General features: G+C 44.3%; 1 protein-coding gene across 1 annotated transcript in view; it reads right to left on the bottom strand.

Annotated features, from left to right (window-relative positions):
* The window catches only part of slc39a13 (solute carrier family 39 member 13), a 46,692-nt gene that overhangs the window by 16,866 nt on the left and 11,434 nt on the right, over nucleotides 1–18,392 (bottom strand). Inside the window, exons 4-5 of the mRNA XM_056278416.1 lie at nucleotides 9,153–9,295; nucleotides 1,421–1,540 (exon numbers count right to left, since the gene is read on the bottom strand). Of these exons, the coding sequence (XP_056134391.1) occupies nucleotides 1,421–1,540; nucleotides 9,153–9,295 (263 nt within the window). The remainder of the gene's footprint in view (nucleotides 1–1,420; nucleotides 1,541–9,152; nucleotides 9,296–18,392) is intronic.

The following is an 18,392-nucleotide window of genomic DNA, read 5'->3' as shown; positions in this document are numbered from 1 at the left end:
CTAAAACATGTTTGGGTCATGTGTGACCCTATAAAAACGAGTGGTGTCCATGGATTAAATGCAGTCTTTCTGCACTGTGAAGAGGGAAAGTTTGTGATGAATGACAGGTTGTTTCTTCATGCAAATTAGATTTGGGGTTTAAAACTAAATTAAGTTACTTTAATTTAGAGGTTTAATGAAGGCGGGTCACAAATGACCCTTAAGACAAGGGCAGTATACAGAATGTGAGGACAACACAAGGGTTAAACCTAGCAGGCTCTGTAATGACGTGCAACCTGCTGCATGATAAGTCCCTAGTGTCAAGCTAGGGACTTATCATGCAGCAGTAACAATAACACATTCACAAGTAACAATAACACAATTGTGGCCTCTTCCTCATCTATGGGAACCTTAATAACTGACCCAATTCCACTTATTAGGTTTTGCTATGGTGTTGGTTTACTTTGCTTCTAGTTTTGTATCCTGAGATCATTCAACTAATCTTGTACAGTCTATCCTGCCCGCTGCTCTTCAACAGGGACCTCAGTAATTTCTCTTTACTCGTGGGCACAGGGATGGCACCTGCTTGTTTTGAGTTCTGAAATCATTTCTCAGCACAACAGACTTTGTCTATTTAATTTTGTTCCAGGCACCACTTTCTTTTTTCGGGGGGGGGGGGGACTTTTTTCTCCCTTTTACTCCCCAATTGTACTTTACCAATTACCCTATTTTCTGAGCCGCCCCGGTTGCTGCTCTACCCTGTCTGCCGATCTGGGGAGGGCTGCAGACTACCACGTGTCCTCCGATACATGTGGAGTCGCAAGCCGCTTCTCTTCACCTGACAGTGAGGAGTTTTACCAGGGGGACGTAGCGCGTGGGAAGACCACGCTATTCCCCCTAGCCCCCCCCCCCAAAAGGCCGCCCTGACCGACCAGAGGAGGCGCTAGTGCAGTGACCAGGATACTTACCCACATCCGGCTTCCAACCCACAGACACAGCCAATTGTGTCTGTAGGGACGCCTGACTAAGCCGGAGGTAACACGGGGATTCGAACTGGCGTTCCCCGTGTTGGTAGGCAACGGAATAGTCCGCTACTCTATCCAGATGCCACAGGCACCACTTTCTTGGTGCCTTTTAGTTATTTTAGTACCAACCAGTGGTACCAGTGGCTGCCAAGCAGCCACAGCGTCGTTTCAGAGTGGATTTATTGGGAGTTGTGTTACCTCTTTTACAGGGGCAGCAAGAGACTTAGCACCATCTAATTTTGTTTGCGTTGATTTAGAAGTTATGGAAAACTAGTTAGATGTTATGGTACAGCATTTGCATAAAACATATAAAAAAAGCATACAACACAGAACAAGCGCAATCCATGACGGTGCTCCAGCTGATCCATTTGGTTCATCTTTTCCTGTTTTAAAAACCTTTTTACTTCCCTACAAACCTTAATTTTCCCAGATCCTCCCTGCTGGCTGATGTTGGTCTTGGACTTCCATGTCTCAGAGTTGTGTCCATTCTTGAGTGCTGTCATGGACTTTCCACCGTTGGCTGTAGCAGACGATGTCTACAGAAAAGAAAAATAAACAGAATCATTTTTGGGGGGATACCATGAGTATTGTGATCTGGACCGCCGTCCCTTGCTTATGAAAGAGGATCCAGGTTTGCTTGGCCTCCACTTGACCTTGTTTCAATTTTACTTTAATGACGAGTTTGTGCTTTCTTTTTTTTTTTGTCTCCCACAGCTAAAATCGTGAGTTTTATTCTCCTTCAGAGATCTGGAATATTCCGGTGTTTAAATCCACGTTTTAGGATTTAAAAAATAAATGTCCACTATGTCAAGTCAAAGACTGGCATCGACATCATTTTCACCCTCGCCACCAAATTTCTCTAAACTGTATAAATAATAATAATGAATTTTATTTTTTATAGTGCTTTTAAATATACACAAACATACATTGCACAACACCAAAGCAATACATGTAACACACAAAATTAATCACACATTAAAAGCAGTTCTGAAGAAGTGAGTTTAGGTTAATGGTGTGAACGTGGACAGGTTGGTGCAGTCTCTGATGGGTTTGGGGGGGGGGGTTCCAGAGGAAGGGGGCAGCTATGGCGAAGGCTCTGTCACCCCAGGTCTGGTATGTTTTCTTCCCATTCTCCAACAGAGCCCCCCCCATCCGGTTTCAGACCCAAATAATGCTGCTTTCTCCCATCAATGCCGCTCTAAACTGCAGTTTATTAAAAAGACAAAACCCTACAGACTATCTTAAGCGCTTTAAAATGGAGCCACAAGCAGTCATCACCTTATTTTCCACGCACAAGACACCACATTTGATTCTCAGCACTGGAGTACAGATTATGAATATCAGACAGTCAACTCAGGCTATTCTTATTTTCCAAGAAGGGTCAACTTCCCTGTTCCATCATTCAGAAACCACTTACGCTGCCATTTGCACTAAGGGAAAACACCCTGCTGTCCTCTGCATGTGGTCAGAAGATGTTTTGTTCAGTCTCCACGACTGAAGCATGAGAACTAATGAAATGAAATCAATAGTCAAGATCACTCAGCCATCAGGAATATAAAGCAGCAACAGTGTGGGAACTAAGTGGACACAGGCACTCGCTTTACGAGTTTATGACCCAGCACGTTTAAATCTGCTAAATTTCGTGCATGAACTGTATGTATTCTACACTACCTTGCTCTGTGTAATCTGTGATGTGTCATTATTATTCGGTTATTTTTGTGTATTTGACACCTACTGCTAGGGCTTTCACAGAATAGTCGACTATCAAAACCACTAGTCGACGCTGTGCCTACTTATAGACGAATCATCTGTGGTTTTAGCACTGTGCAGCATTAAAGTGGCAATGCATCAACAGCAGATGTGCAGCTGGGGGCGCTGTGGGAAGGTGGACATAACTTTGGCTGTTGTTGAACATAGATTTGTTCGAACAATCATTACCATGCTAAATAATCAGAATTTAAGGTATTTTGAGAAGGAAAGAGCCCCGTGTTTCGGTTTAATGAGTGACCATGTTAACTGGTTCTGTCCTGGATACGACGTTAAACTGCAACCGTTGGGTCGTTGGCGACTAAACCGGCACCCCCACTTCAACCCTCGGGTTGTTGTGAGGAGGGTGTGTGGACACCCAGCAGGGCTAAAAACAAAACCTGCCAAAGGGCGGATGAGTTCCTCTGTGAACCAACGGCCATCCATACCTGGCGAGGGGATAGGGACCACCAGGTACTCCCCCTACTGACACACAATGATGACTCAACCTGTTGAGGCATCAGCTGTGCTCGGAACTGGTGACTTTAGCAACAGTAGCTGCCGAAAACACAAAGAGAACACATCAACACAGGGATCGCTGGTTTGAATCCCCGTGTTGCCTCCGGCTTGGGCGGGCATCCCTACAGACACAATTGGCCGTGTCTGCGGGTGGGAAGCCGGATGTGGGTGTGTGTCCTGGTCGCAGCACTAATGCTTCCTCTGGTCAGTCGGGGCGCCTGTTTGGGGGGGGGACTAGGGGGAACAGCATGATCCTCCCATGTGCTACCTCCCCCCGGCGAAACTCCTCACTGTCAGGTGAAAAGAAGTGGCTGGCGACTCCACATGTATCGGAGGAGGCATGTGGTAGTCTGCAGTCCTCCCCGGATCGGCAGAGGAGGTGGAGCAGTGACCGGGATGGCTCGGGAGTGGGGTAATTGGCCAAGTACAATTGGAAGAAGGAAAAAAAAAAAAAAACCGGGGGAAAAAAAAAAAATCCCAAAAAAATTAGGCTGTTAGGCTTTTCAAGAGCTGCCGTCACCATGACAACCACAGACGCACTCGGCTGAAAGTCATCAGTAAACACCTGTAAGATAGCAGTCAAGTTGTTACTGCAGTCAAAACGCTCAGATAGGCATGCTGGGGGTTTAGTCCAATCAGATTGCGGCTCATTTGTAAACAGCCTCTAAGAGCCAATCAAGGACTCATCTATCCCCAGGTTGGTCCCACCTGCATTAGTTAACCCTTTACTGGTTGTATTGGAGACCTTTTTGATGAGAATTGATCGGCTGCCCCCATTAGGGGGTCGCCACAGTGGCTCATCCATTTCCATCTCTTCCTATCGTCTGCATCTTCCTCTGTCACACCAGCCACCTGCAAGTCGTCCCTCTTCTCCTCTTGCCTGGCAGCTTCCTCATCAGCATCCTTCTCCCAATACGCCCAGCATCTCTCCTCCACACATGTCCAAACCATCTCAAGCTTAAATCTTTTGCTTTGTCTCCAAACCGTCCAACCTGAGCTGTCCCTCTAATATATTCATTCCTAATCCTGTCCTTCTTCATTGCTCCCAGCGAAAATCTCAGCATCTTCAACTCTGCCACCTCCAGCTCCACCTCCTGTCTTTTCATCAGTGTCACTGTCTCCAAACCATATAACGTAGCTGATCTCATTACCATCTTGTAAACCTTCCCTTTGCTGGTACCCTTCTGTCGCAAATCACTCCTGACACTCTTCTCCACCCACTCCACCCTGCCTGCACTCTCTTCTCCACCTCTCTTCTGCACTCCCCGTTACTTTGAACAGTTGACCCCAAGTATTTAAACTCATCCACCTGCGTCACCTCTACTCCTTGCATCCTCACCATTCCCCTGTCCGTCTTGCTCCTACTGACTTTCATTCCTCTTCTCTCCAGCGCATACCTCCACCTCTCCAGGCTCTCCTCAACCCACCCCTACAGATCACAATGTCATCCGCGAACATCATCGTCCATGGAGACTCCTGCCTGATCTCGTCCATCAACCTGTCCATCACCACTGCAAACAAGAAAGGGCTCGGAGCCGATCCTTGATGTAATCCCACCTCCACCTTGAACCCATGTCTTTCCAACCACACACCTCACCACTGTCACACTGCCCTCATACATATCCTGCACCACTCCTACATACATCTCTGCCACTCTGCACTTCCTCATACAATACCACACCTCCTCTCTCGACACCCTGTGATATGATTTCTCTAAATCTACAAAGACATAATGCAACTCCTTCTGGCCTCCTCTATACTTCTCCATCAACATTCCCAAAGCAAACATCACATCTGTGGTGCTCTTTCGTGGCATGAAACCATACTGCTGCTTGCTGATCATCACCTCTCCTCTTAACCTAGCTTCTACTACTCTTTCCCATATCTCCATGCTGTGGGTGATCAACTTTAACCTCTTTAGTTGATACAGCTCTGCACAACACCCTTATTCTTGAAAGTTGGTACCTGTATGCTTGAAAAAAATATACATCCTGCGATTAATCGACAACTACAAAAATGCAGCAGTCGTGAGTGCCCTACCTACTGCGTGTCTGTCCATCCTGGAAGAGGGATCCCTCCTCTGTTGCTCTTCCTGAGGTTTCTCCCATATTTTTTCCCCTAATAAGGTTTTTCTTGTGGACTTTTTCCTTATTCGGGTTTACGGTCCAAGGATAGAGGGTGTCGTGTGTTGTATACTATTGTATATTGTACTGATTGTAAAGCCCTTTTGGGGCTACCTTGTGAATTTGGGCTACACAAATAAAGTTGACTTGACATGCATGACACGAAATGAGTTGTGATCATTGAATAATGGTCCCAATAGAAATATAAAAAATAGCAATTAATGAAGTTTCATTCGTTAGACTCTATCAATATTCTTAATCCTTTACCCTCAACAAGATCTCATCATTTGCACATTCCACATGGCTCACTCAATCATCAAATCAATGTAAAAATATGAATTAAGACAATTTTTGAATAATTATTACAATAATTGTCACTGAAAGTAGAACTGTGAGTAAATAGAACATCGTCATGTTCCGTTGTTGTCTAACAATATAACATTACCGGTCAATAATTGTCAACAGTATTTCGAAACGTATAAAGGGCGAAGGAATGGGGAGCTACTGGTCAGACACATCTTGTTGTTTTCTACTTGGCTGTGTCAGTGAGCAGTGTTCTGGTGGACATGCTGAAGTGGCTGAGGCAGCTGCTTCAACCCAGCTCTATAAATAGCTATGATGTCCGAGCCCAGACAAGAATGCCAATCTTCCTCCTCATTGGAAAAACAAGGACAAGATGGGGGATAAGATGTGGTTTTATGTGAAGGACGCTCAAACAGCTATTCACTACAATCAGCATATGTAGGGAAAAGGCTCTGTGTTGGAACATCCTGCTTGTGGAGCTTATAGAACAATAAAAGACGCCAGACTCAGCTGAGGTGGGAATACCCTCTCTAGGGCATGAATAAGACAAGATACTCTGGAAGCACAGGGAGCCCAACACTGATTCATAAAGGATATTGAATTGATCTGTCATTGATGCTTTAAAGTGGCTATTAGGAACTTTAATTTGGAAGACTTTTTATAAGACTTTGTTCAAATTGTTGACCAAAAAAAAAAAAACTGCTGTAAATGGAGACAGAACATTGTCTCTGTACCAGCTCCTTATCAGCAAATCAGGAGGGTTCTTTACAAGCTGGTATCTCCATTGCAACCTCATCTCATCTCATCATCAGCCGCTTCTCCAGGGTCGGATTGCGGTGGCAGCAAGCTAAGTAGGGCACTCCTGACGTCCCTCTCCCCAGCAACGCCCTCCAGCTCCTCCTGGGGGATCCCGAGGCGTTACCAGGCCAGATTGGATATGTAGACCCTGCAGAGAGTTCTGGGTCAACCCCGGGGTCTCCTCCCAGTTGGACGTGCCTGGAAAACCTCCAAAGGAAGGCGCCCAGGAGGCATCCTAATCAGATGCCCGAACCACCTCAACTGATTCAGGCATCCGAGTGTGATAGCCACAGTTGTTGTACAACATCGGGAATGATTATAAAGAACTGCTTCTACCATTTCCTTAAACCAACAACATCCAGATGGATTGGTTGTAAATTTGATTATCATAAATCTATAAGTTTTACAACAAAAACATCATGTTCCTATAGAACAACAAGGAAAATGGATAAAAAAAATAATAATTCAGCTACCCCTTTTTTCCTGTTAAGTGTCAATAAATCCAGTAGGGCTCCAAAGAGGTTCAACAAGGATCCTGTTTGAAGATCTAGCAACTGGAAGCTAGAAAATGCCTGCCAAAGCAACTCTCACTCGGAAAAACCATCGCACCACAAGTACCACGGAGGGAAATATACACAACTATCAACCGCAGTGGCTTCAGAAAGTATTCACCACCATTCATTATTTCTTGTTGCTATCCTCTTTCAATGTTGTATTGTGTAAAGTGTGTAAACACAACATCCATTGCACGTTGTCCATCTTGGGAGAGAGAGCCCTGCTCTGTTGCTCTCCCTGAGCTTTCTTCCTATTTTTTCTCCCTGTTAAAGTTTTTTTTTAATTTTTTTTAGGGCGTTGTTCCTTATCCAATGCAAGATAAGGAACAACAAAGGATGTTGTGTTGTTGTAAAGCCCCTTGAGGCAAATTTGTAATTTGTGATATTGGGCTATACAAATAAAATTGACTTGACTTGTTTTGCAATGCTGCTGAAAATTGTATTGTTTTGCTGAGAAATTTAAACACTTACACTGGAATTTCCACCCCAAGTCCTATAGAAGTAATTCTGTGTAATATCAAAATGAAAAAGTATTTAGATGTCTTCAGTTATATTAAAAGCAAAAACCTGAAAATTGCTTAATTAGTAAGTATTTGCTCCCTTAAATTGGGCCAGGTGAATTAAAGTTTCTTGAGTGATCACACTAAATGTGTTGTCACGGCCCACCTATTTTCATTTTGAATCCAATTGTGTTCAGTTGCAGGACTGCACAATAAATACAACAGACTGAGTTTTCTCGACTGAAATATCAAATCAGTTCAGCTGTCACGAAGACCAAGGAACTGCTGGTGGAACTTCAAAATGAAGTTGTTAGGAGGAAAAAAGGCAGAAAAGGTTTTAAAGAGATTGATTAAAACTTCCAAAGAGTACTATAAAGCCCATTGTTACAAAATGGAAAAAATACAGCACAACTCAGACACAACCAAGATCAGGCTGTCCTGCCTAAGTGAGTAGCCAGACAAAAAGGGCAATTGTCAATATCCAAGAGACCAGCTACAACACTCACAGAGCTTGTTAGCTGAAATGGAAAAAAAATAGTCCAGAGATCTACAATTTCTTCAGCTCTCAGTCTCTTCAAGCCATTATTAAGTTGTGCCTGGAGTTTGCAAAAAGCCATGTGACCACAGCCATGGGACCTTGTGGAAGAAAATATTGTGCTCTGGTGAGACTTAAGTTGAGCTCTATGAACTGAAAAGGCAAAGTGCCATATGTAGCTTTGAAAAGGTTTACATTCTGGAATGGCCCAGACTAAAATTCCATTAAAAATCTGTGGAATGACCTTCAAATTGCTGTCCATCGACACTCTGGCCATCCAACGTGACAGAATTGGAACACATTTGTAAAGTGGAATTGGCAAAAATAAAAAAAAGATACATGTGCAAATCTCATACAGAGATACCTGAGAAGTCTCACAGCTGAAGTTGTTGGCAAACGCCAATCTACGAAGTACTGCCTCTGGTGGAGTGAACACTATACATGAGAAATGTTATTCTTTCATTTTTGAAAAACATGTGTCCTTCAACAAAAAACTACTTCATAATTGTGTTGAATTCATTATGTTAGCAAAGAAAAACCTTTCAGTGAATTAAGATCTGTGTATGTCAGAAACAAGAATGTGTGTGAATACTTTGAGGGCATTATGGGTCTGCACTAGAATGTGAAGGCTTGTATTTACATGTCAGACATCAGCCTTTAAGAGAGGCGGCGATAACTACCAAAGCTGAGCTGGATCCTCTTTGGAAATGCCTACATTCCTATGAATCTTGATAACAAATAGCAGGGCTGACTTCAAATACAACAATTATGTGGCTATTCTGAGTTTTATATATTAAAATTCGTATTTTTTGGCTCCATGCAGTGACCAAATCACAAGCGGTATTATTTGTCATACCCCTGGGTCAAGCACAGTCATGGACTCCAGCTTCTCGTAGATTAAGCCCGTGACCCTCTAGTTATGAAAAGCATTTTTCAGCTCTGAGTTTACCTGCTATTAGGCCACTGGGAATGATTATAATGATGAATTTCTGTTTAACTTGGATTTTGATGACTCAAAATAAAGTACTAAATCAGTCGTTAAGAGACATAATTTCAACCGCAAAACTTACAGTGGAATTACAATAAAGGCCTGGAGATGGGGCAACATCCTCGTGGCGGTCCTGGTCTGGGAACATCTTCTCCAGGACCAAGAATGATAGCAGGCCAATGATTACCCACAGACCCTGGGTCATGTAGCAATGATGGGCACCACCTGGACAGAGAAAGATGGAGGCAGCAGAGAAGTATTGTGTGTGAGTGAGTGAGTGGGCAAGTAAGGGACAACATAATTAAAAACAGTACTGATAACAGAATGTGAATATGAGCACAATAAACAGCCCTGCTTCTGGCACCTTGTAATTAATGTGGGGAAAGCTATTAAACCCACGAAGAAGCATAGTATTAAGTCTTTTCTTCACACCAACTCTGTTGCAAAGTTACAGTTTTGCAGGACAATGGAAAAATCAATTGATCTCTCTCTCTCTAAAAAAAAGAAGATCTAATATTTGACCAATTCCTGCCCCTGGATTAGTTTAATAGGGTTCTTACTCTTGCTATTATTCTGGAAAAGAAAAAAAAGAACGAGAGAACCATTTGACGCAGTGGTGCCTAAAGTAAAAAAGGAACTTTTTCCAATTTAAATGTGTAAAAATAGCTGACCAAAACAAAAAAATGAACACTCCTTTTTCCCAGGTAGACGCATACACTCTCCTACTACAGAAGAGCATGAAAGCATGTTCAAAAGTCTGGAAGGGACTCATTTTTATTCAACTCCTTGATCCATCACATCATCAAAGATCACAGTGATTTATTTAAAATTAGCCTTACGTGCTTTTCTATGCTAATATATGTACGTGTTTAAGGTGGCAAAGGGGCCAAAAAGGGAAGCCATGCAAGAAATGCATGAACATATTCGGGAGGCAGTGGCAATTTCAGAGAGTGGGATTTTCAGAAATTTCTCAAGGGGTGAGCATGCTGTGATCTTACGAGAACATGAAGAAAGAACAGATTCACCATGGCGACACTCAGCTGCAAGATCGTAACGCTGACAATCAGCTCCGTCTCAGATACAAATAAACTTCTAGTTAGAAATAAAATAAAAATCATCTGCCCAGTAGTTAGCACTGTTTCCTCACAACCAGAAGGTCCTGGGTTCAAACACCAGGCCGTCCCAGGTCCTTTCTGTGTGCAATTTGCTTGTTCTCCCTGTGTCTGCGTGGGTTTCCTCTGGGTACTCCGGTTTCTTCCCACCATCAAAGATATGTATGTTGGGGTTAAGACTCCCGTCTGTGCCCCAGACCGAGTAAGGGCAAGAAGAGCTGGAGTTGGTCCCCGGGCACTACGCTGCAGTTGCCCACTGCTCCTACTGTGTGTGTTTAGGATGGGTGAAATGCAGAAGATGAATTACCCCACAGGGGTTAATAAAATACATCTTAATGGAACTTTACACCATATATTACACCCAATTTCCCTTCGGGGATGAACAAAGTATTTCTGATTCTGATTCCGATATGCCAGAGTGGAGGACCTTGATGAACTTATTGATCGTTAGGACAACTGGTACACGATAGAGGACGATTGCAACAACTTAGCTAAGAAGACGGAAGACTCATCCACCAACACAGACGACCTACTGACCACCGATGTAGAGGTAAGTGTCCTGGCGTCCATCAATAAAAAGCTGGATGTGATCCAGACATTAGACAAAGATTTTACAGTGTTGAGAGCCAGCCTGGACTTCATGTGCCACATAGTCGCCAAACTACAAAAAGACAATGCAGAACTTAAAACCACCGTGAGGACTCTCAGCACCCAGACTCACCGGCTAAACGTAGTAAAATCCCAAGTCACCTCTCCAGGATGCATCCCACCTTCTGTTTACTACAAGAAACTCACTTCACTGAATTTGAGCACCTCAAACTTGAAGCTAAATGTGTTAATCAGAACTTATCTGTATCATACAACTCTAAAAAAGAGCCATCTCTTTATTGATTAATAAAAGCATCCCATATCAGAATAATAACACCATCTTTGACACAGAAGGGTGCTACATCATCATTAATGAAAGTATAGGAAACACAAAATTGACTATAGCTAATATTTATGGCCCCAATTAAGATGACCCAAACTTTTTTCACACCATATTTTCACGGAATTCTCAGACTCAAATATTACAGTAGGACAAGACTTTAACACAGTACTCAACCCAAATTTAGACTGCTCACAAACTAGAAACAGTCGCAAGTCCTGGCACTCTTCTGACATTATAAAACAATATATGAGTGATCCCACACTTGTCAATTGTTGGCGATAAAAAGATCCAAATAACAATTACTCATATTATTCACCATCCCACAAAAGCTTCTCCAGAATTGACCCCCCCCCCAAGTAACTCTGTAATATCCAAAATTACTTACCCTGAAACCCACTCCATTGTTATCTCTGATCACGGGCTGATTAGTTTCAGCTGATTAATGAAACTAACCCAAAATCCCCCAGTAGGGGGCAGTTTAACATCTCACTCCTTAAAGACAAAGAATTTAACAAGTTCTTTTGAAGAGAATGGATGTCCTTCATTGAACTGAATGACTCCAGAAACAGCCAAGACAGTTTTGAGGGGTAATACTATTTCCTTCTCTTCACACAAGAAAAAGAAAGGAATGCAAAAACACATTAGAACTGAAAATAAAAGACTTGTACTCCCAACTAGCCCTTACACCCACTGAGCAAATCTGAAATGAGCTAACAAAATCCCAACTCAATACAATCATACATCAAAAGATTAAATTTCTCATGCAATGAGCATGAGTGAACCATTTTGCATTTAATGACAAAACAGGTACATTTCTTGCCAACCAACTGCAATGCGATAAAGAAAAAAAACACTCATTACAACCATCAACGATCCACATGGTATTATAAGACATGCTCCACAAGAGATCAATACAATTTTCAGGGACTTTTATAATAAACTATATCACTAAGATAAGGAATCCACTATTTCAAACATTAACTCATTCCTCAATGACACAGACCTCCCAAAATTATCCCAACAGCAGGCCAATGAATTAGACTTACCCATAACCTGAGAAGAACTCAGGAAAGCTCCTCTTTCCATGCCGAAAATAAAAAATCTGGATCGGATGGCTACCCTGTGGAACACTTCTGGCCAATCATATCCCCACTAATCATCCAAATAATTACAGAGATTAAATCATCCTCCTCTATGCCTCATCATATGAATACTGATCTCATTTCAGTTTTGCTCAAAACTAATAAAGACCCAACTCTCCCCTCCAGTTATAGACCCATAAGCCTAATTGATTGTGATGTAAAGATCATTAGCAAATCACTAACCAATAGAATTGAATCAGTCATTTCTTATATAATTCACCCAGACCAAACACGCTTTATCAAAGGCAGACATTCGTCCAGCAATATGTGCTTTTTATTCAGTCTCATCAGCATATCCCAAAGAAATAACCTAAATACTATTATTGCTTCTGTAGATGCAGAGAAAGCATTTGATAGAGTTAATTGGATATATCATTTCACCACTGTCAAGATACTTGGTTTTGGAAGGTCACTCATTCAATAGAGTAAAATTCAGTACAAATCACCATCAGCTTCTACTATCACCAATGGGTTCACATCACAGCGTTTTACCCTAAAATGTAGTACAAGACAAGGATGTCCACTCTCACCTCTGCTATTTGTCATCTTCATTGACTCTCTCGCAGCAGCCATTCGCTAAAACAATGATATAACTGGCATACAAACACAGAGCTCTTCACAAAATCAGTTTATATGCAGACAACATTTTGTTATAACTACAGAACACATCAACATCCCTACTGCAGGTAATAAATCTAATTTTATATTTTTAACAGTTTCAGACTATTCACTAAATTGGTCTAAAATTACAGTCTCACCACTCGGTGGGGAAGACTGGAATACTGTAATTCAGAAACTTCCTCAAACCACCACAGCAGGCAATATTAGAAACTTGGGTATAGATATCGCCAGCAATCTGTCAGACCTGTTTGCTGTTACCTTTACTCTGTTACTTAAAGCCATTGAAAACCTTACCCACTGGATCAACCTAGCCTTCTCACGTATTGGCAGGATAGCAGCAGTAAAAATGTATATACCACCAAAAATAAACTACTAAACTTTTGAATCAATCTACTACTACTACTACTACTACTACTTTCGGCTGCTCCTGTTAAGGGTCGCCACAGCGGATCATCTACTTCTATCTATTCCTGTCCTCTGCATCTTCCTCCGTCACACCAGCCACCTGCATGTCCTCTCTCACATCATCCATAAACCTCCTCTTTGGCCTTGCTCTTTTCCTCATCCCTGACAGCTCCATATTCAGCATCCTTCTCCCAATATACCCAGCATCTCCCCTCCACACATGTCCAAGCCATCTCAATCTTACCTCTCTTGCTTTGTCTCCAAACTGTCCAACCTGAGCTGCCCCTCTAATATACTCATACCCAATTCTGTCCTTCTTCATCACTCCTAATGAAAATCTTAGGATCTTCAACTCTGCCACCTCCAGCTTCACCTCCAGTCTTTTCGTCAGTGCCACTGTCTCCAAACCATATAACATAGCTGGTCTCACAACCATTTTGTAAACCTTCCCCTTAACACTTGCTGGTACCCTTCTGTCGCAAATCACTCCTGACACTCTTCTCCACTCACTCCTCCCTGCCTGCACTCTCTTCTGCACTCCCCGTTCCTTTAACAGTTGACCCCAAGTATTTAAACTCATCCACCTTCGTCACTTCTACTCCTTGCATCTTCACCATTCTGCTGTCCTCCCTCTCATTCACACATATTTATTCCATCTTGTTCCTACTGACTTTCATTCCTCTTCTCTCCAGTGCATACCTCCACCTCTCTAGGCTCTTCTCAACAGGAAACCTACTCTCGCTACAGATCACAATGTCATCCGCAAACATCATGGTCCACAGAGACTCCTGCCTGATCTCATCCGTCAACCTGTCCGTCACCATTGCAAACAATAAAGGGCTCAGAGCCGATCCTTGATGTAATCCCACCTCCACCTTGAACCCATCTGTCTTTCCAACAGCACACCCCACCACTGTCACACTTCCCTCATACATATCCTGCACCACTCCTACATACTTCTCTGATACTCCCAACTTTCTCATACAATTCCACACCTCCTCTCTCGATACCCTGTCAATTGCTTTCTCTAAATCCACAAAGACAACCTAACTCCTTTTGACCTTCTCTATATTTCTCAATCTACATTCTCAAAGCAAATATCACATCTGTAGTGCTCTTTCGTGGCATGAAACCATACTGCTGTTCGCTGATCATCACCTCTCCTCTTAACCTAGCTTTTATTACTCTTTCCCATATCTTCATGCTGTGGCTGAACAACTTTATACCTCTGTAGTTGCTACAGGTCCGCACAACGTCCTCATTCTTGAAAATCGGTACCAGTATACTTCTCCACTCCTCAGGCATCCTCTCACTTTCTAAGATTGTGTTAAACAATCTAGTTAAAAACTCCACTGCCATCTCTCCTAGACATCTCCATGCTGCCACAGGTATGTAATCTAGACCAAGTGCCTTTCCACTCTTCATCATCTTCATAGCTGCCCTCACTTCCTCCTTGCTAATCCACTGCACTTCCTGATTCACTATCCCCACATCCTCCAGCCTTCTCTCCCTCTCATTTTCCTCATTCATCAGCCCCTCAAAGTACTCCTTCCACCTTCTCAACACACTCCCCTCACTTGTCAGCACATTTCCATCTCTATCCTTGATCACCCTTACCTGTTGCACATCCTTCCCAGCTTGGTCCCTCTGTCTAGCCAATTGGTACAAGTCCTTTTCTCCTTCCTTAGTGTCTAACTTCTCATACAAGTCACCATACACCTTTTCCTTTGCCTTTGCCACCTCTCTCTTCGCTTTACGCTGCATCTCCTTGTACTCCTTTCTACTTTCTTCATCACTCTATCTGACTTCTTCTTTGCCAACCTCTTCCTCTGTATACTTTGAATACTTTGTATTCTTTCTGAATCGATAAAGGAACATAATTGCTTTAAAAATCCATTTATCACAACAACTGACAGCCTCGTGGAAATTCAACAAACTCTCAAGTTACACTCTATCCCCAAATAAACTCACTCCAATTTGGCACAACCCAGGTTTTCCGGTTAATAAAAGCCCATTAATCTTCAAGCTTTGGAAGCAACATGGAATCACTCATCTGGAATATATTTTCGAAAACAATTCATTTTTATCATTTCCAGAAACATGACGTTTGTAGCCACAACTTTCTGCAATACCACCAACTGCAGCAGTCTCTAAAAGCAAAAATCAAATTAACCAACGGCACTCTTCAACCACCTCCAATGATCAATGATCTTACTCATATCACTAGCTTAAAAAAAATCCTCTTTCTAGAGTATACAAAATCTTATTAAAAACACTGACACTGTCTCACCTTGCATAATAAAGTATATATTAAATCTTAAATCGCTTGCTGTCACCACCAATGTCACCTCCTGGTAGTATATTTGTAATATCACTTTTTCTATAACCCACAATTCATAAATGCAACTTATCGAGTACAAAGTCTTACACAGAGCATATACACCCAACACAAAATGTTCAAAATGGGGATTCCAAGACAAAGACACTTGCTCACATTGTACACTCAATACCACGGACGATTTCTTCCATGACACTTGGCCCTGCCAACCTATTCAAACATTTGGACCAACATAATAAACATACTATCTTCTCCCCTGGGCCTCAGCATTCCAGTTTGCCCATCGGTTTGCCTTCTGAGAGACCTCTCTTCAGTCAAAACACCACCCAAACTCCAGCAACCCATTTTGATGGCTTTAGCATTTGCCAAGAAAACAGTTCTACCCAACTGGAAAATTAGATCCCAATGGTTACACCTATTAATACAATATATTGCAATGGAAAGACTAGTGGCATTATCCAAAAATGAAGTTGATTCATTTAATGAAATATAGGCTACTTTCATCAATGTCTTAGGCACCATCCACTGACACATAGGTATTTCTGATCCAGGAATATGCCATGGGTCTCAGGCATGTGGGGGGGTTTCTGGGCCAAAACGGGTACCTATGGTTGGGTGGGTGTCCTGGAGCTATCAGGGTTGTCCTGAGAGCTGGGCACTGTGGCTACAGCGGGATCCCGGGCCTATTGGGGTGTTGGCTCCCATTGCCTGGTCGGGCCAGCGGAGGCACAGGAAGGGTCTGTGGTTACAGGGGGAGCCTGTAGCTGGCTTTCAGGTGTGCGTAATGTGTGCATTCATGGGTTTGGGGCTCAGGTCGGGGAGCAGTGGGTGCGGGTCGCTGTGTCGGGGTTGGGCCCTGTGGTGGGCACCCTAGGGGCGGGTACGCTGGTGTTGGTGGGATGTCAGAATCCTTTATGTGCCGTCTGGTCTTGAGCACCTGATCCTGGTCAGGTGCACCCGAGGCGGGTTCACCTGGATGGTGATCACCCTTGGTGGAGGCAGGGCCCTGTCATTGTCCTGGGCCATGTGGGTGTGGTCTCCTTGTTGCTCTCGGCACATGGGATGCTTCTTACTGGGGGGCCGGCAGGCGGGTGTGACATCAGCCATATCCATGTCCGTGGCAGCGGGGTGCTGGTCAAGGGCTTGCTGGAGGCGCAGGACAGCCTGCCATGCTGGAGGTGCTTGGCGGGATGCCGAGTGCCCTTGGCTGGTTGCTGTGAGTGGGTTACCCTCCGGTTCTGGGAATGAGCCACAGGCTGGTCCCGAGGGGGGGTTCTACTTGGATGCTCTCTGGCCAGCTGCACTCCTGCTTTGGTCATGCTGTGCCTCCCCTTCTCTCCCAGTTCTGGAATGCAAACGCAGCACACACACCAAATGATAGGACTAGGGTTTGCGGAACAGGTGAGATACGAGCCATTTGCGTGGATGCAAGCTGAGTGATTGAGATCTTGCCCACAACGACCCTACCCCTGCTTGCACCTCAAAAATGTCCTGAAATTTTAATCCCAATCACAAAGTTTAACACGCACATGCACACGTGTACACGCACATGCACACACAACACCCACTACCAGGTCAGGGTTGACTGGGAAGGAGGATAGCAAGTGGTTCGGGCCTGATGAGCCCAGATGGCTCATACCCCCAACACCCCGCCATTTTAACTACATACACAACACGAGTGCAAAATAAACACTGGGACTACCAGCATCGGCAGTTCGGCAGCAGGTCGGCATTGGTGGGTCCCCTGTCCAGGTGGATCACTCTGTCCTCAGTGCTGGGTGGTGTCTTGCCTGCTGTGTTCCGACAGGGCTGCGGTGAACATTGCCAGGTGCTTTCTGGGGCCCCTGTGTGGTGGCTTATTGTCATGGGTGCGGGCTGCAGAGCAGGGGAGTGGCTGCCGGACTTGCTCCCTCTGTGTGGCTTATTTTGTGATGGCCGCTGCAGTTGCCAGGAGCGGTGGGGAGACTGCATATCCGGCTGTCCACAGGTGCTGACAGGGCCCTGCCCAGCCCAGGGAGGGTTGCCGTTTGGTTAGCCTCGGTTGGGTGTATTCAGCTATGTGGGAGTGTGCTCAGTGCATGCGGCTGGATGAGGCATCTACCCGGTGGCAGTGTGGCAGGCCTCACCCCTTCGTCGGGTGAGCCAACCCCCCCCCACCTGCCCACTGGGTGGGCAGTACCAGCCCACCAGTCCATCTGTTGGTCATGGGGCCAGACTCCGAGCCAGAGGTCTGTGCTTGCCATCCACGACTCAGTTTCCAAGCCTGCGGGTGCACTTTGTGCCTGCCCCTGGGGGTTGGTGGTGGGGGTGCGCCTCGGGGGTGTGGGCTCAGCTTGTGCTTTTGGGGATTGGTTTGTGCTCCTCGGGGGCATGCAGGGCTGTTGTTCTACTGGCTCCTGGTCCCTCTGTGGGCTCAGCATTCCTCTGGCATTGCGGTGCTTTGGGTTCCGGCTGTTCTCTTGGTCGTGAGGTGTCTGCATGACTGCGGGGCCTGTGGGTGGCTGCAGAGCCTTTCTGCTGCTTGGAGGCACTAATACAAGTCATGGATCTCAGACACCAGGATTTATTGGGATTAATTCCTATACCCATAGGTGGACATGGCACATGCTAGCACACACTGCTAGCATCTGCCTCATCCACCCTCTGGAGCACCTTCTGGATTACATCCTTCGGAGTCCATTCTCCCTTTTTTCTGTCTTCTCTTTAGAGCTATAACTGCTATCCTAAATGTACCGATGAGATCAATTTAATTATGCTCTGTCAAACGCGTCAG

The sequence above is a fragment of the Lampris incognitus genome, chromosome 4 (assembly GCF_029633865.1).
Source record: "Lampris incognitus isolate fLamInc1 chromosome 4, fLamInc1.hap2, whole genome shotgun sequence".
Classification (NCBI taxonomy): Eukaryota; Metazoa; Chordata; class Actinopteri; order Lampriformes; family Lampridae; genus Lampris; species Lampris incognitus.
This window is presented reverse-complemented; position numbering and strand designations above follow the sequence as displayed.